This window comes from Toxorhynchites rutilus, chromosome 2 (assembly GCF_029784135.1).
Source record: "Toxorhynchites rutilus septentrionalis strain SRP chromosome 2, ASM2978413v1, whole genome shotgun sequence".
In the NCBI taxonomy this organism is placed as follows: domain Eukaryota; kingdom Metazoa; phylum Arthropoda; class Insecta; order Diptera; family Culicidae; genus Toxorhynchites; species Toxorhynchites rutilus.
In genome coordinates, this window is record NC_073745.1 from 268,499,331 (window position 1) to 268,511,777 (window position 12,447).

The 12,447-nt window shown below is 37.2% G+C and overlaps 1 protein-coding gene across 1 annotated transcript; it reads left to right on the plus strand.

Moving 5' to 3' along the window:
* Positions 1 to 279: 279 nt before the first annotated feature.
* LOC129766876 (uncharacterized) lies at positions 280 to 11,975 on the plus strand. The gene is made up of 4 exons (XM_055767478.1): positions 280 to 338; positions 472 to 625; positions 11,113 to 11,197; positions 11,822 to 11,975. Exons 1-4 carry the CDS (start codon positions 280 to 282, stop codon positions 11,842 to 11,844), a joined length of 321 nt encoding a protein of 106 aa, XP_055623453.1. The 3' UTR covers positions 11,845 to 11,975.
* The last annotated feature ends 472 nt before the right edge of the window (positions 11,976 to 12,447 follow it).

A 12,447-nucleotide genomic window follows, 5' to 3' on the forward strand; every position in this document is an offset into this window, starting at 1 on the left:
AACACAATTGAACATCTTCTTGCTGGGTCATTCAAAAAGTGTTCGTGGCTTTTCGTTGAATTTTTGAACGAAATATTTGCTTTAGTATTTCATACGATCACTTCGAGTAACGCTTCGACATCAAAATCTGCAGAATGAAATTTTGGTTTCTCTTGGGTAATCTCAGATTTGAGCGCACGCATCGGCTTCGAGCTCTACGCCCCGCTACCGGATTATAAGCGGATTACAAACCAATCAATTTTTCGCAAGCCATCACACGGAGATGGCGGAAGGACTAAAATGCATCACGTGTTTACTGCTTGTAAATTGAAACACTCGCCCAGCGGTGGTCAATGGAAGTATGTGGTTAAATCAGCTCACTAAGCAGAACAAAACAACGGAAAAAAGCAAAAATTGGACGTTCAGAGTAGCCCGCTTCTAGCCTAACCCTTAAAGGATTGAATTTCAAACTCGGAGTTATAAATAGTGCAGTGTATGCGTCGTATCGGTATCAGTGTTCTGCCAGCTTCTCCGGCATTTGCATTCGTTCATCGTGCAAACCGTTGGTCCTCAAGCGTGCATCAAGCTGGTGGTCAGTACAGTGGTTGAGAATTTTTCCCGGAATCGCTACTCTACAAAAAGCACGGTAAGTGATTCAATGTCAGTGCAATATCACCCGTATGAACTGCATTTCGTTGCATTATCCCGTTGATAAAGTGCATAGTTTGTTAAATTTCGAGGAAAAACCCTACTGTGGGCTTCTGTCTTCATAACCGTTGGGTTCCTGGTTTAATTTACGGTAATTTATGTAAAATGAACTCCCACTCATGAGTACATGAAGTCTGTTCAAAAAGTAACGCGGCTTTTGTTTTTCCGCGGAGTGCGTAAATGCGATTTTCCATATTTTTACACACATTATCTAAACGCGCTTATTCCCACGTTTTGATTGCGGCCGATTTGTACTCCTCAAATTGTACCGTTTCCCCAACACTACCCTAATTGTATGGTTTCCCTAACACAGACATCAAAACTAGCCTGGGGCATTGGGGCTTGGGGAAATCACTATTGCAAATACTAGAGGCGAATGGACTTTCAAGTTTAAAGCCTCTATAGCATAAAAAGTTAAAGTTATTGATTCATGCAAGATTCATGCATGATGATGATGGCCCACCTCATACCCCTACAAAGGTTTGAGCAGGACGATTTATCTCATAGATAATATTCAAGTTTAAAAATATCAAGAGACCAGTATTATAAAAAAAAACAAAGCGAACTGGATCTGTTGTAGGCATAAATATCTATTAATAGAACAGTAAAAATAGGCACAAACTGCGAAAAAACAAACAATGTTCACATCCATATTGACATTGACATAGTCATGGTCTCATCCAATGTTTTTCCAAGGCATGTCAAGAGAATTTCCAACCCGGGAAGATCCTTGACTGATTGGGGATTGAACCCAATATGTAAAAGTTGAAAGTAGAAAAGTAGAAATAATCGATATAACCATCTGATGAATTCTGAATGAACTATCCCAATTCAATTTTCCACTTCAGACCCTACATAAAATTTCATTGTGTGTCAGTTTTCTGCCAGTGTTCATTATTAACACCAGGCCCACCAAACGCGCGTGAGGCTCAAACTTTCGTAGACAACGCTCGTTTTTCTTTTTTTTAAATAATCTACAATATAATAAAAAAAACATCATCATCATCAGTACGAACATGGCAGTTTGAGATACCCGTAATTTTTTTTAAATTTCAATAATCAGTAAACATAAATAAATTAATTTACAAAAAAATTTCGAAACCCTGTTTACAAAACAGATTTAACGTGGGAAATACACATTCTCTTAAACTTTGCCATTGTTGCTGCTCGTTTTATTTCTCTGGGCATCGAATTGGAAAAATGTATTCCTTTGTATCACAACGAGTTCTGCGACCTACTGAATATAAAATTAGGTGTTCTTGCATCACCCGCGTTTCTAGTATTGTATCTAAAAACATCACTTCCGTTTGAAATTTTGAAAACGAATACCATCGTCAAGTAATAAATTCTTTGCTTCACAGATAGCCACTGTAGCGCGTCCAACATCAAATTAGAGGAAGTGTATCTACTACATCTTAAAATCAAACGCATAATCTTATTTTGTAAACGCTGCAATCTCGTTAATTATGTATTGTTTGCAAGGAATAGGGTCGACGAGCGAAAGTCTATGTGCGGTGAGATCAATGATTTATACCATTTAATTTTACTGTTTACTGTGAGTTCTTTTTTCAAACGACACATAACGCCGTACTTCTTGGCAATCTTCTTGATGACATTATTCATGTGAGACTTGAAAGTTAAATTGTCATCAATGATAACTTCTAGGTATTTGATTTCATTCACGCGTTTTAATGTCTCACCACCTATTTCAAAATTTACGTCGATACTGGAGTTTACTGAAGAAATTAGCATGTATTTGTTTTGCCAACATTCAATTTCAATTGTTTGAATTTAAGCCACTGAGCCAGAGAATGCAAATCTTCGTTTATGTGTTCCTCGGTTTCTTTTATATTCTTAGCTGCGATGAACAGGACAGTATCATCCGCGAACAAATTAATGTCACAATATCGTAAACCCCGTCGCAGATCATTTATATATAAAATAAATAAAATGGGCCCTAAGACACTTCCCTGCGACACCCCGAGTGAGTTGCCGATGGGATCGGAAACAGAATCATTAAAACGAGTCTTTTGAGTTCTGTCGTACAAATAGCTTTCGAGCGCCATTTGTACGATATTCCTACAATTCCATTGCGCTCCAATGTTTGTAACAATAAGGGCCTAAAAATTGTTTCAGAAGCGCGTTTAAGATCCAGAAATACCGCAAATATAGTCTCTTTCGCCTCGATATTCTCTTTCCATTTTACTAACACCAGATCAAGAGTGGTTTCACAAGAGTGTTCCTCTCGATATCCCGACTGTTTCGGTATAATTGTTATCTATGAAGTGCATCAGCTCCACAACAAGTTCTAATATTTTTCTAATGTGTGCAACATGTTAATAGGGCTGTACTCTTCGGCTTTATCCGTCCCATTAACTTTGGGGATCGGAATCACAAGGGATCTCTTCCAAACCGTTGACACGTGCCCAGTTCGTATAGATTCATTAATTAGGTCCAGTAGATCGTGTCCAATGACATGAAGGCAATCTTTTATCACTTTTGCGTTGACATTATCGATACCAGCCGATTTTTGCAATGAAAAACTAATATCTCTTAACTCAGCAAAAGTGATGGGTGAAAAACATTGTAGTCTACAGTTGATATTAATCGGCTGTATTATCTCGTCAAGTTCACTGACCAAGTCAATACTTTGATTGATCAGCAGAACACTATTGACGAAATAACTGTTGAATTTATCGTCAATAGTTTGGTCTGACTGTTCTTCTGACCCTTCGAAACAATGGATCACGGTATACAGCAGATCAAAAGAGTACCAGCTGTTCGAATTGTTTAATTCAATATATTTTTCAGACACTAGTTTATTGGTACACTCAGAATATCAGTCAGATCAGCTGCTTGATCATACAGATGTCCTATCATTGCTTCAAAATCCAGGCTTGTCAGAACAAGCTGAGACATGGCTTCTTTGGAATATCAATTCCAGTTCCTATTTTTTATTCTATTTTCATCACGGTTCAACGTAAAGTAATGTGATAATTTTTTCAATTGATTCGAACTTCGGACATTCAATGTTAAAATCACCAGCAATTATATTTAACTTACTGAAATCAACAATGCTTTCCCACCAGTTTTCCAAAATTTATAGAAGACGCTGGTCACTAGAACTGGGGGAATGATATATAATTCCATAATTGCATGCCTCTTTCAACCGAAATAGCCAAGAGCCAGTTATTTTCAACAGCTTCGTTTAACAGAATGTTGAATTTAACTGATTCTTTTGCATAAATCGCAACACCTCCAGTGTGTATCGAGTGCGATAAGCAAAAAGCAACTTTATAGCCCGAAATTTTGTACTGGTCATATGATTCTCCATCGATTATGTGAGTTTCAGAAAGAAAAACTATCTGAGGACGCATACTTTCTAAAAGATATCGCATTTCTGCGCAATTTGTAGTAAGCCCAGCTATATTCCGATAAATTCTTGCTAACTTATATATATATATATTTTTTTTTAATTGTTATTTGGTTTGAAAAATGATGCTTTTTTGACGTAGAACTACGTCTTTCATTAAGGGTGTCAAATCAGAAAACAGGTCACGTTTTTATGAAATAAAGTTAACGTTAATAACTATTTTTGCCGCGAACGGATTTTGGCGATTTACATACTAAACGAATCGGAAATTCCGTAAGATTTGTTTAATATGTCATACAATAGAATCCCCCGGTTAGTAAATGGTTAAAATTCATGAAAACTTTAAGTGTTTCTATTTTCCCATACATTTGTTCTGTCCATTTGAGTGCTTTCCCGAACACAGATATCAATAACGAGCAAATTATCGACGACCAACGGAGGGGAAATCGTAGGATATAAAGTCTCCGTGAACAAAGGAAAAGAAGAAGAATGAAGGGGAATACTTGCCTAGAGTATAAACAGTGGATCACGCTGAGGCAAACCTTAGAGGCGAATGAACTGCAAAGTTTAAAGCCTCTTAAAAACAAAGAAAGAAGAAGAAGGCAAACTTTCATTCGGCATCGGACTGTTGAGTAATCCAGTTCACTTTGCTTTCGTTGCGCTTCGATCTAAGATTGGACCCCACCAGTGCTAATCCAACTTGGAAATCGTCGTTTGATTTTTCTGTTCGTTTTTCGCGTCATTCGTATCATGTGTTCTTCTTTCCGCGTCATAAATTGGACGCTTCGCGTAGTGTGCGATGAGCAAGAAGAAGAGGAACGCAGGCTCGAGCCCTGCAAAAAATGAACGCATTGCCAGGGGCAATAAAATTTCGAGGCAAGCGTCATCTAATGATGCACGCGATGTTGGTGCAGTGAAAAGCGCTCGCACTGAACCTTCGCGAATGTGACACCGCATCGAACAACAGCGAAGTAGGCGATTTCGGCGCGTCGGTCGAAAATGTAAACGCCCAGGCAGTAACCAAAATCAAGCTCCCCCCGCTGGTGTTGAAGGCGGTCGCTCTTGACAAACTCATCAGCGAATTCGCATCGATGGGTGTTACAGCAGAGTACAAGCTGTGTGGTATAATTCAGTTTTTTTTTCCAAGCAGTTAACATTGTTTATTTTCCGTCTTCATAAGGGCTTCGTTGGTGCCTTTGAGAATGCATCAATGCATTAAACCGACGTTATGGCGAAGCAGACGTTAAGGTTGTGCACCAAAAAGTTATTTGGGAATACCAAGCATCTTGAATGTCTTACTGGAATGTTATAAGTTATTTGGGTTCGCGTGCCAGTCGCAAAACTGCCTTCAACTAGGATTGCATTTGCGCTAATATTGATCATAATGAAGCATTGCTACTGTTTTCGAGGTTGTTATTAACAAAAAGAGTTTATTTCTCTTGTTTAGTCATCAAGAAAGTTAATGTTCTGGAATTTTTTATGTGATTAGGTTTAGGCCAGTTATTAATATTATTATGTTATTAACAAAAAGAGTTTGTTTCTCTTGTTTAGTCATCAAGAAAGTAAATGTTCTGGAATTTTTATGTGATTAGGTTTAGGCCAGTTATTAATATTATTATGTTATTAACAAAAAGAGTTTGTTTCTCTTGTTTAGTCATCAAGAAAGTAAATGTTTTGGAATTTTTATGTGATTAGGTTTAGGCCAGTAGCAAAACTTCCTCCAGTAAGCTGCGCTTCTCTCGAGCATGAGAAAGTATGGTGAACGCTTGTTTGGCGCTTGGTTTACGCTTAGTTTGTACGAACGATATCTAGAGGTGCGATTCCTTTGAGGCAATACTAAATAACATGTAGCATGATATTTGATACTTGCAAGTGTTGTCATTGTTGTTGTTTACATGCGGTGCCAAAGATATATTGATGTAGTTATGAGATATGGAATAATGGTGCTGGTGCAACATGTATATAATCGACTGTAGCCGAGTCTATGTCAATTTCGAAAAATGCCACCGGAATAGCCTTTGAGGTAAATTTTCAATGCGTTGACATGAAATAAATTGCGACATACAATTGTTTTGCGAGGGCAAGAATGAATCATCAATAAATTATCGTCAACTGATTCTACAATGAAAAAAATTATTTCAGAGATTATTCTACTAAGCAGTTGTTTCTGAAATTTCACAGCATTATAGAATAATATCCGAAGGTATAAACAAGCGACTTATATAAAATAACAGCGTAGTTCTACGTCAACAATGCGGTCGTATCTTGGACACAACCTCCTATAATTTTTTCTTCTCCAGCAGTCTCCGATAGACGATCCTTATTTTTTTTGACGTAGGACTACGTCTTTCATTTCTATACTGGGGGGTATGTTCAAAGTTTCGAAAACGAAAGCGTTACGCCGGAGAACGAGATTTTTAGCGTTAATAGCTCCTAAACAACTGACGGAAATGGTATGAAAGGCACTTCATTCGAAAGATAAAATGTCTACGCGTTGTATCCTTGTTACTTTTTGATCCAAAAACTTGTTTCAATAGTCCTAAAATTGCTTTCAAAACAGGCTATTGAAACCGCATCAATCGGTATATAAGCGAGTGCCGCTCGGAAATCCACTCAGTTATGATTGCGCAACGATTGAGGTATGATCGCTGGAATGGATGGATGATTCCCTAACACAGACTTCAAAACCAGGGAGCCTGGGGAAATCGACATTGCAAAAAAGATGCAAGCTGCGGGTACTTTTGTACTTGCTTGCGTTTCTGCAAATCGGATTGTTTCCCTAACCCAGACTTCAAAATCATGAAGCCTGGGGAAATCGGCATTGCAGAATAGATGTGAGCTGCGGGTACTTTTTGTACTCGCTTGCGTTTCTGCAAATCGGAATGTTTCCCTAACACAGATTTCAAAACCATGGAGCCTGAGGAAATTGGCATTGCAAAATAGATGCAAGCTGCGAGTACTTTTGTACTCGCATGCGTTTCTGAAAATCGGAATGTTTCCCTAACACAGACTTCAAAATCATGAAGCCTGGGGAAATCGGCATTGTAAAATAGATGCAAACTACAGGTACTTTTGTACTCGCTTGCATCTTTGCAAACCGGAATGTGTTTTCCCAATACAGATTACGAAACCAAGAAGTTGGGAAAATCGGCATTGCAAATACATTCAAGTCGGCAATACTTTTATACCCACATGCGTTTTTACACTCCATAATTCGTTTTGCTAACAATGTCTACAAAAACGGGTACAAATCCAACGCTTTGGCTCGGTTATTTTAGACTTCATTGGAAAATAACTCTTCATGTCGCCAGCTCACTGAACTTCTATACGGAGAAAGTTATTGCTAGAAATATCTTGACAAATATGGCGAATAGTTTTGAAAGCTGTGAACCGTGTAGTAGAAGATTAATTTGCACTACTTTCAATGCATCATACTCAAATTTGGTGTGTAAATACATCGAACTTTGATGAATTATTGAACAATAACCATTTGTACTCTGGTGTCGAAGGAAAGTTTTTAGCCTGGTGTGTCCCAAAACCGATTATGTTTTTGGCCGATCGATCCGAGGTTTGAGTGGATTGGAGGGGTGCTTAATCGCGAGTTGTACCAGAGGTACAGGGTGCTGTGCGTGCTCTCATAATGGGCGATTCGTGACTTTCGTTTTCACGAGTTTGTGGGTAGGGAGTGTGTGTATATGTGAGAATGCGTATGTATATTAGGGTGCCAATGAAAATGGTCATCTCGAGTTTCAAAAAGTTACCCCATAAAAAATGTTCACCACCTCGAAAATACGCCCTATGCAAAATATCAGCTCAATCGGACTTAAGGGAGAGTGGCACAAAGCGGTCTACGTTTGAGTTTTTTGAAAATCGAAAAATCACCCTAGGGGGGAGTAAAGGAAATCGGGGTTTCGAAAATTTTTTTTTAATGCCAAATGTCTTAAAATGGCATGAAACGTCGAGATCAAGTGTCATCTCGAAAAAAAAATTTTTGTCGCCAATCGGCACTCTGGGACTTTTTTTTTTCGAATACGGAACGAAAAGTATGGTTTTGGGTGCCAATAAAAATAGTTATCTCGATTTTTCATTCGGAACCTGCTACGAAATGTTGATTTGCACAATAATATACCGTATGCAAAATATTAGCTCATTCGGACTTCATTTACTGGAGTTTTTTTGAAAAACGAAAAATCACTGTCTGAAAATTGCATTACTCGTCAGTTATCTCGATTTTTTTTGGTTTAAAAATGTTTTTTTGGCGCTTAGACGTTTTGGACGTCTGAAAAATCGATTTTCGAAAACAAAATTATTTTTTTGAGGTGACTGTAAATATCAACGTGTCATGCAATTTTAAGACATTTGGCATCATTTTTATTAAACCCCGATTTCCGGTGATGTTTTGGTTTCCAAAAAACTCAAATGCAACACCAGTGAATGAAGTCCGAATGAGCTGATATTTTGCATAGGGTATATTATTGTGAAAATCAACATTCCGTAGCAAATTCCGAATGAAAAATCGAGAAAACTATTTTTCTTGACACCCTAAACCATACTTTTCGTTTCGCATGCCGAAAAAAAACTAAGTCCCAGAGTGCCGATTTTTGTCAAAAAAAAAAAAAAAAAAAATTCAAGATGACACTAGGTCTCGACGTTTCATGCATTTCTAAGTCATTTGGCATCGAAAAAAAAATCGATTTTCCAAAATTTTCCTTTACTCCCTTGGAAGATTTTCGTGGATCAAAAAATCAAAACTTTCAGTGCTTTGAGGCACCCCTGAATCGACATGATTTGAGCTGAAACTTTGCACAGATCATTTTTTTTTGTCAATAAACAAAATGTACATGGTCGGTTTTTGAAATTTGACATGACCATTTTCGCTGCCACCCAGTGAACAGCACTCAACATAGAGAAATTTTATTTCTGCTACGCGTGAAGGATACCATGAACCAGTGGTGGCCAACCTGCGGCCCTTCAGCCTTGTTCATGCGGCCCGCAGCCTGATTTGAGAAAAAATCGTGTGCGAAATTAGAAATATAGTTAAAAAAAATTGTATAATTGAATAAAAAATATCTTTGTGAGTAATTCTTGTTAATCGTGTGTATCCAAGCTGATCATTTTCTGTTTTCTTTTCCGTTTTTTCCATGTTAATTTAACCATCTGACAATTGTTCTCGTTAGTACTCAAAGGACTTTTTCACGTTTTTGGTTCTGTTTTGCTCACACTCGCATAAATTCGTACAAGTAACGGCAGTAAAACCGGATTTTTTACGTTGTTATTCGATGGCGAATAAACGTCAAACGATCCGAAGAATTATGAACGTACCCACACAATGCAATTTGACATTTGATTTGTATATATGTATATATATGTCATTCACCATTTCAGTGTCTATTAGCAATCGCTCTTTTTTATCAATATGTGTGTAGTGTACATTGAAGCAAAATGGAAGCCTACACTAGTAAAAAATGAAATGTGGCTGACGAAGGACGTGTATTCCAGGGAAAATTGTCTGAAATATACTTTTTTTACTTGCATAAATCATGGTTTGTTTGATTTGTAATGAAGCTGCTGCTGTTTTCAGATTGAAACGAAAATATGAGTCGAAATATGCATCAAAAATAGACAAGTTTGTTGCCACATCCTGTGCTGGGAAATTGGCTGAGTTAAGTGCGAAAATTGTTTGTTCGAAAGTTTGAAAGAACAAGCTGCCGACTATGTGTTTTATTCAGTGTTGATAGATTAGAGAAGGATTTCGAAGTTATCGAGGAATTGTCTTGTCTTTTTCCTAGGGATGTGGGATTCGAGGATGTCTTGAAAGATATCGTCCAAATCATCTATCAACTCGCACGCATCGGATCATTGTGAGTTCCAAGCTTCTTTTCTGATTTTCTTTATTTTTTTTTCACTCGAAAACAAACTCAAGTTCAAACAACAAATAGGGAATTTTCACTTTACTCATTTTCAGACATTGAGAATTTCTCATGTTTCGACAACTAGCAAAAATGCTGATGCACTCCAGTCAATTAATGCTGATTTTTCTCGCAGATTTTGGTACTTCAAAGCACATGAAAGAATTCTCCAATTTTCTCTACTACATTCAGTTCCGATGATGTACAAACCGTTGAAAACATGGAACTCATTGAAACGCAGTGTGATTTAGAGTTGCGTGACAAATTTGAAAACGATGATGTCTTGGATTCCTACTCCAGATTTGTTCCAGAAGCGCGATTTCCAAAACTAATAAAACATGCTCATTTTAATACTTCTTTGTTTGAAGCCAAAACTATTTGTTAGCAGTTATGAAAGAAGTGAAAACAAAGTCAAGGAACAGAATAACTGACAGTCAGTCACTATGAGTGACTATCTCTCACATTCAAGCTGATTTAGATAAAATGGCCCAAGAAAAGTAGTTCGACCAATCATCAAAGAATTCTATCGAGAAGCTGCAGCGATTAACGATTGGCTTTAGCGTTTTCGACTCTGCGTGAAGAAGAGATGGTTGAATAATTTTGCCAAAAATGTTAATACTTTTATACTTTCAATAAATGTTCTATTTTATCTCATTTTGTTCTCAAGTTATGAATTTTGCAGGTATAGAACTGAATGTTTTCTAGTTTGAAATAAAAAGTGAGTCAAAAAAGTACCAGTTGAATATGTATATTTTACATTTCATCAGGAACATAAGCAAGAAAAAAATCTTTGCGGCCCACGGCTATAATGAAAATTCAAAAAAGTGGACAAACAAAAATGATATTTTCGACTGGACAAAACAACATCAATCAGGGCCAGAGATATGATGCATAACATTGTATAAAATGACGTGACTAATTTGAAGTGTTACTAGTACAAAAGGTTGTATCAGCCATTTACTTTCTGTACAGACCTCGTATATATTCCAAATCACCAAGCACAAGAAGCGATATGTTACGCTACTAGTTACAAAAAATTTTTTTTTGTAAACATGCGTCTAATATTTAATAGGCTCATAGTCATCTAACTTCTATTGTAAAATAAATATTAAAACTTATAGAAACTTTTCCTCTCCCTGCCAGATGAAGTCCAACGTATTTGTCCTGTTCGAGCTGCTGGCCTGTGTTCTACTTCTGGAAGGACTTCACGCCCAGAAGGAGGGCAACGGTAAGCTATATCCGGGATAGGCGCATCACTGCCACAAATACCTGGTCTGCTGGTTTGTAAAATAAAATAAAAAACCGTAACCACAAAGTGCACCAAGCTGCAACTCATTATATTTGAATTTATTGCCGAGCCATAAAAACTAAAATATATTCCACAGGTTTTATAGGTTGGTTGTTGGTTGGTTGGTTAGTTGGTTGGCGAGTATTAATAGGTAAACCCCCAGCAAAACCCACATCTTGTTTCAGCTCGTCCCTATAGCAAATTTGCTCTTCGATGTACATTGGGAGGGGAGTCATTTCGTTGTTGCGGTAATATCAAGTAACCGAAAAATTTGATAAATATTTTGCAGGATATTTTTAGTGTGTGTTGTTACACAGTAACAGGTGGGTGAGTATCTGTATTCTTGACAGAACATACCATAAAAAGTGAAATAGTATGCCCGGAAGGCTCCAGCTAGCATTACGCGTTTATGTGCATGTTTAACAAGCGGCTCAATTGCATGATTTCGTGGTGTGGACTTGTGTATGTGTGTGTGAACTACATCTATACTTTCGCTAATATAAAATATTTTTTCTAAATATCCTCCAACTATTTCTCTGTTCCTACCGAAAATCGGTTGGTTAGGTCTCCACAAAGGCTCCACTTGAGTGCATGTGTCGTCCTTGCACAGGCATCGAGGACTCGAACGTTATTCCCCAAGAGCTGGCCGCATTTGCCGACGACGGATCGCTGACTGGTTACTTTCAGAAATCACAGTACAAGTCTATTGAGTAAATTGTTTCGCTGGGTCAAACCTTGAACTTGATTTGTTGATTTGTTAAGATAGTTTGTTTTGGATTTCACTGGAGCAAGAGAGACTTGAGTTTGACTTCCTTCGCTAATAAATGTTGATGTTGATTTAGAGTGGTAGCATGTATGAACGTGAAAGAAATTCTCCTGGTAAAAATCGTTTCTCTTAGGGTTTTATTTTAATTTTTTTTTATTTTTATTGTCGTCAATCTAAATTGTAGACCGATACATTCTTAATACTACTTAAAACTACTTACTTAAAACTAAAATTTAAAGAGAGCTGGCTGGATAATTTATTCGTTTAATTTAAAAGACGATTTTAACAAGTTACAGAATCAATTTTTTTATTTATTTATTTCGTCAAACCAACGTAGACTAAATATGCTGCCCAAATATTACAGTGAAATTTAACGATATCTTATGCTATTCAGATAGTCTTTGAGCATTGACCTTGACATGGT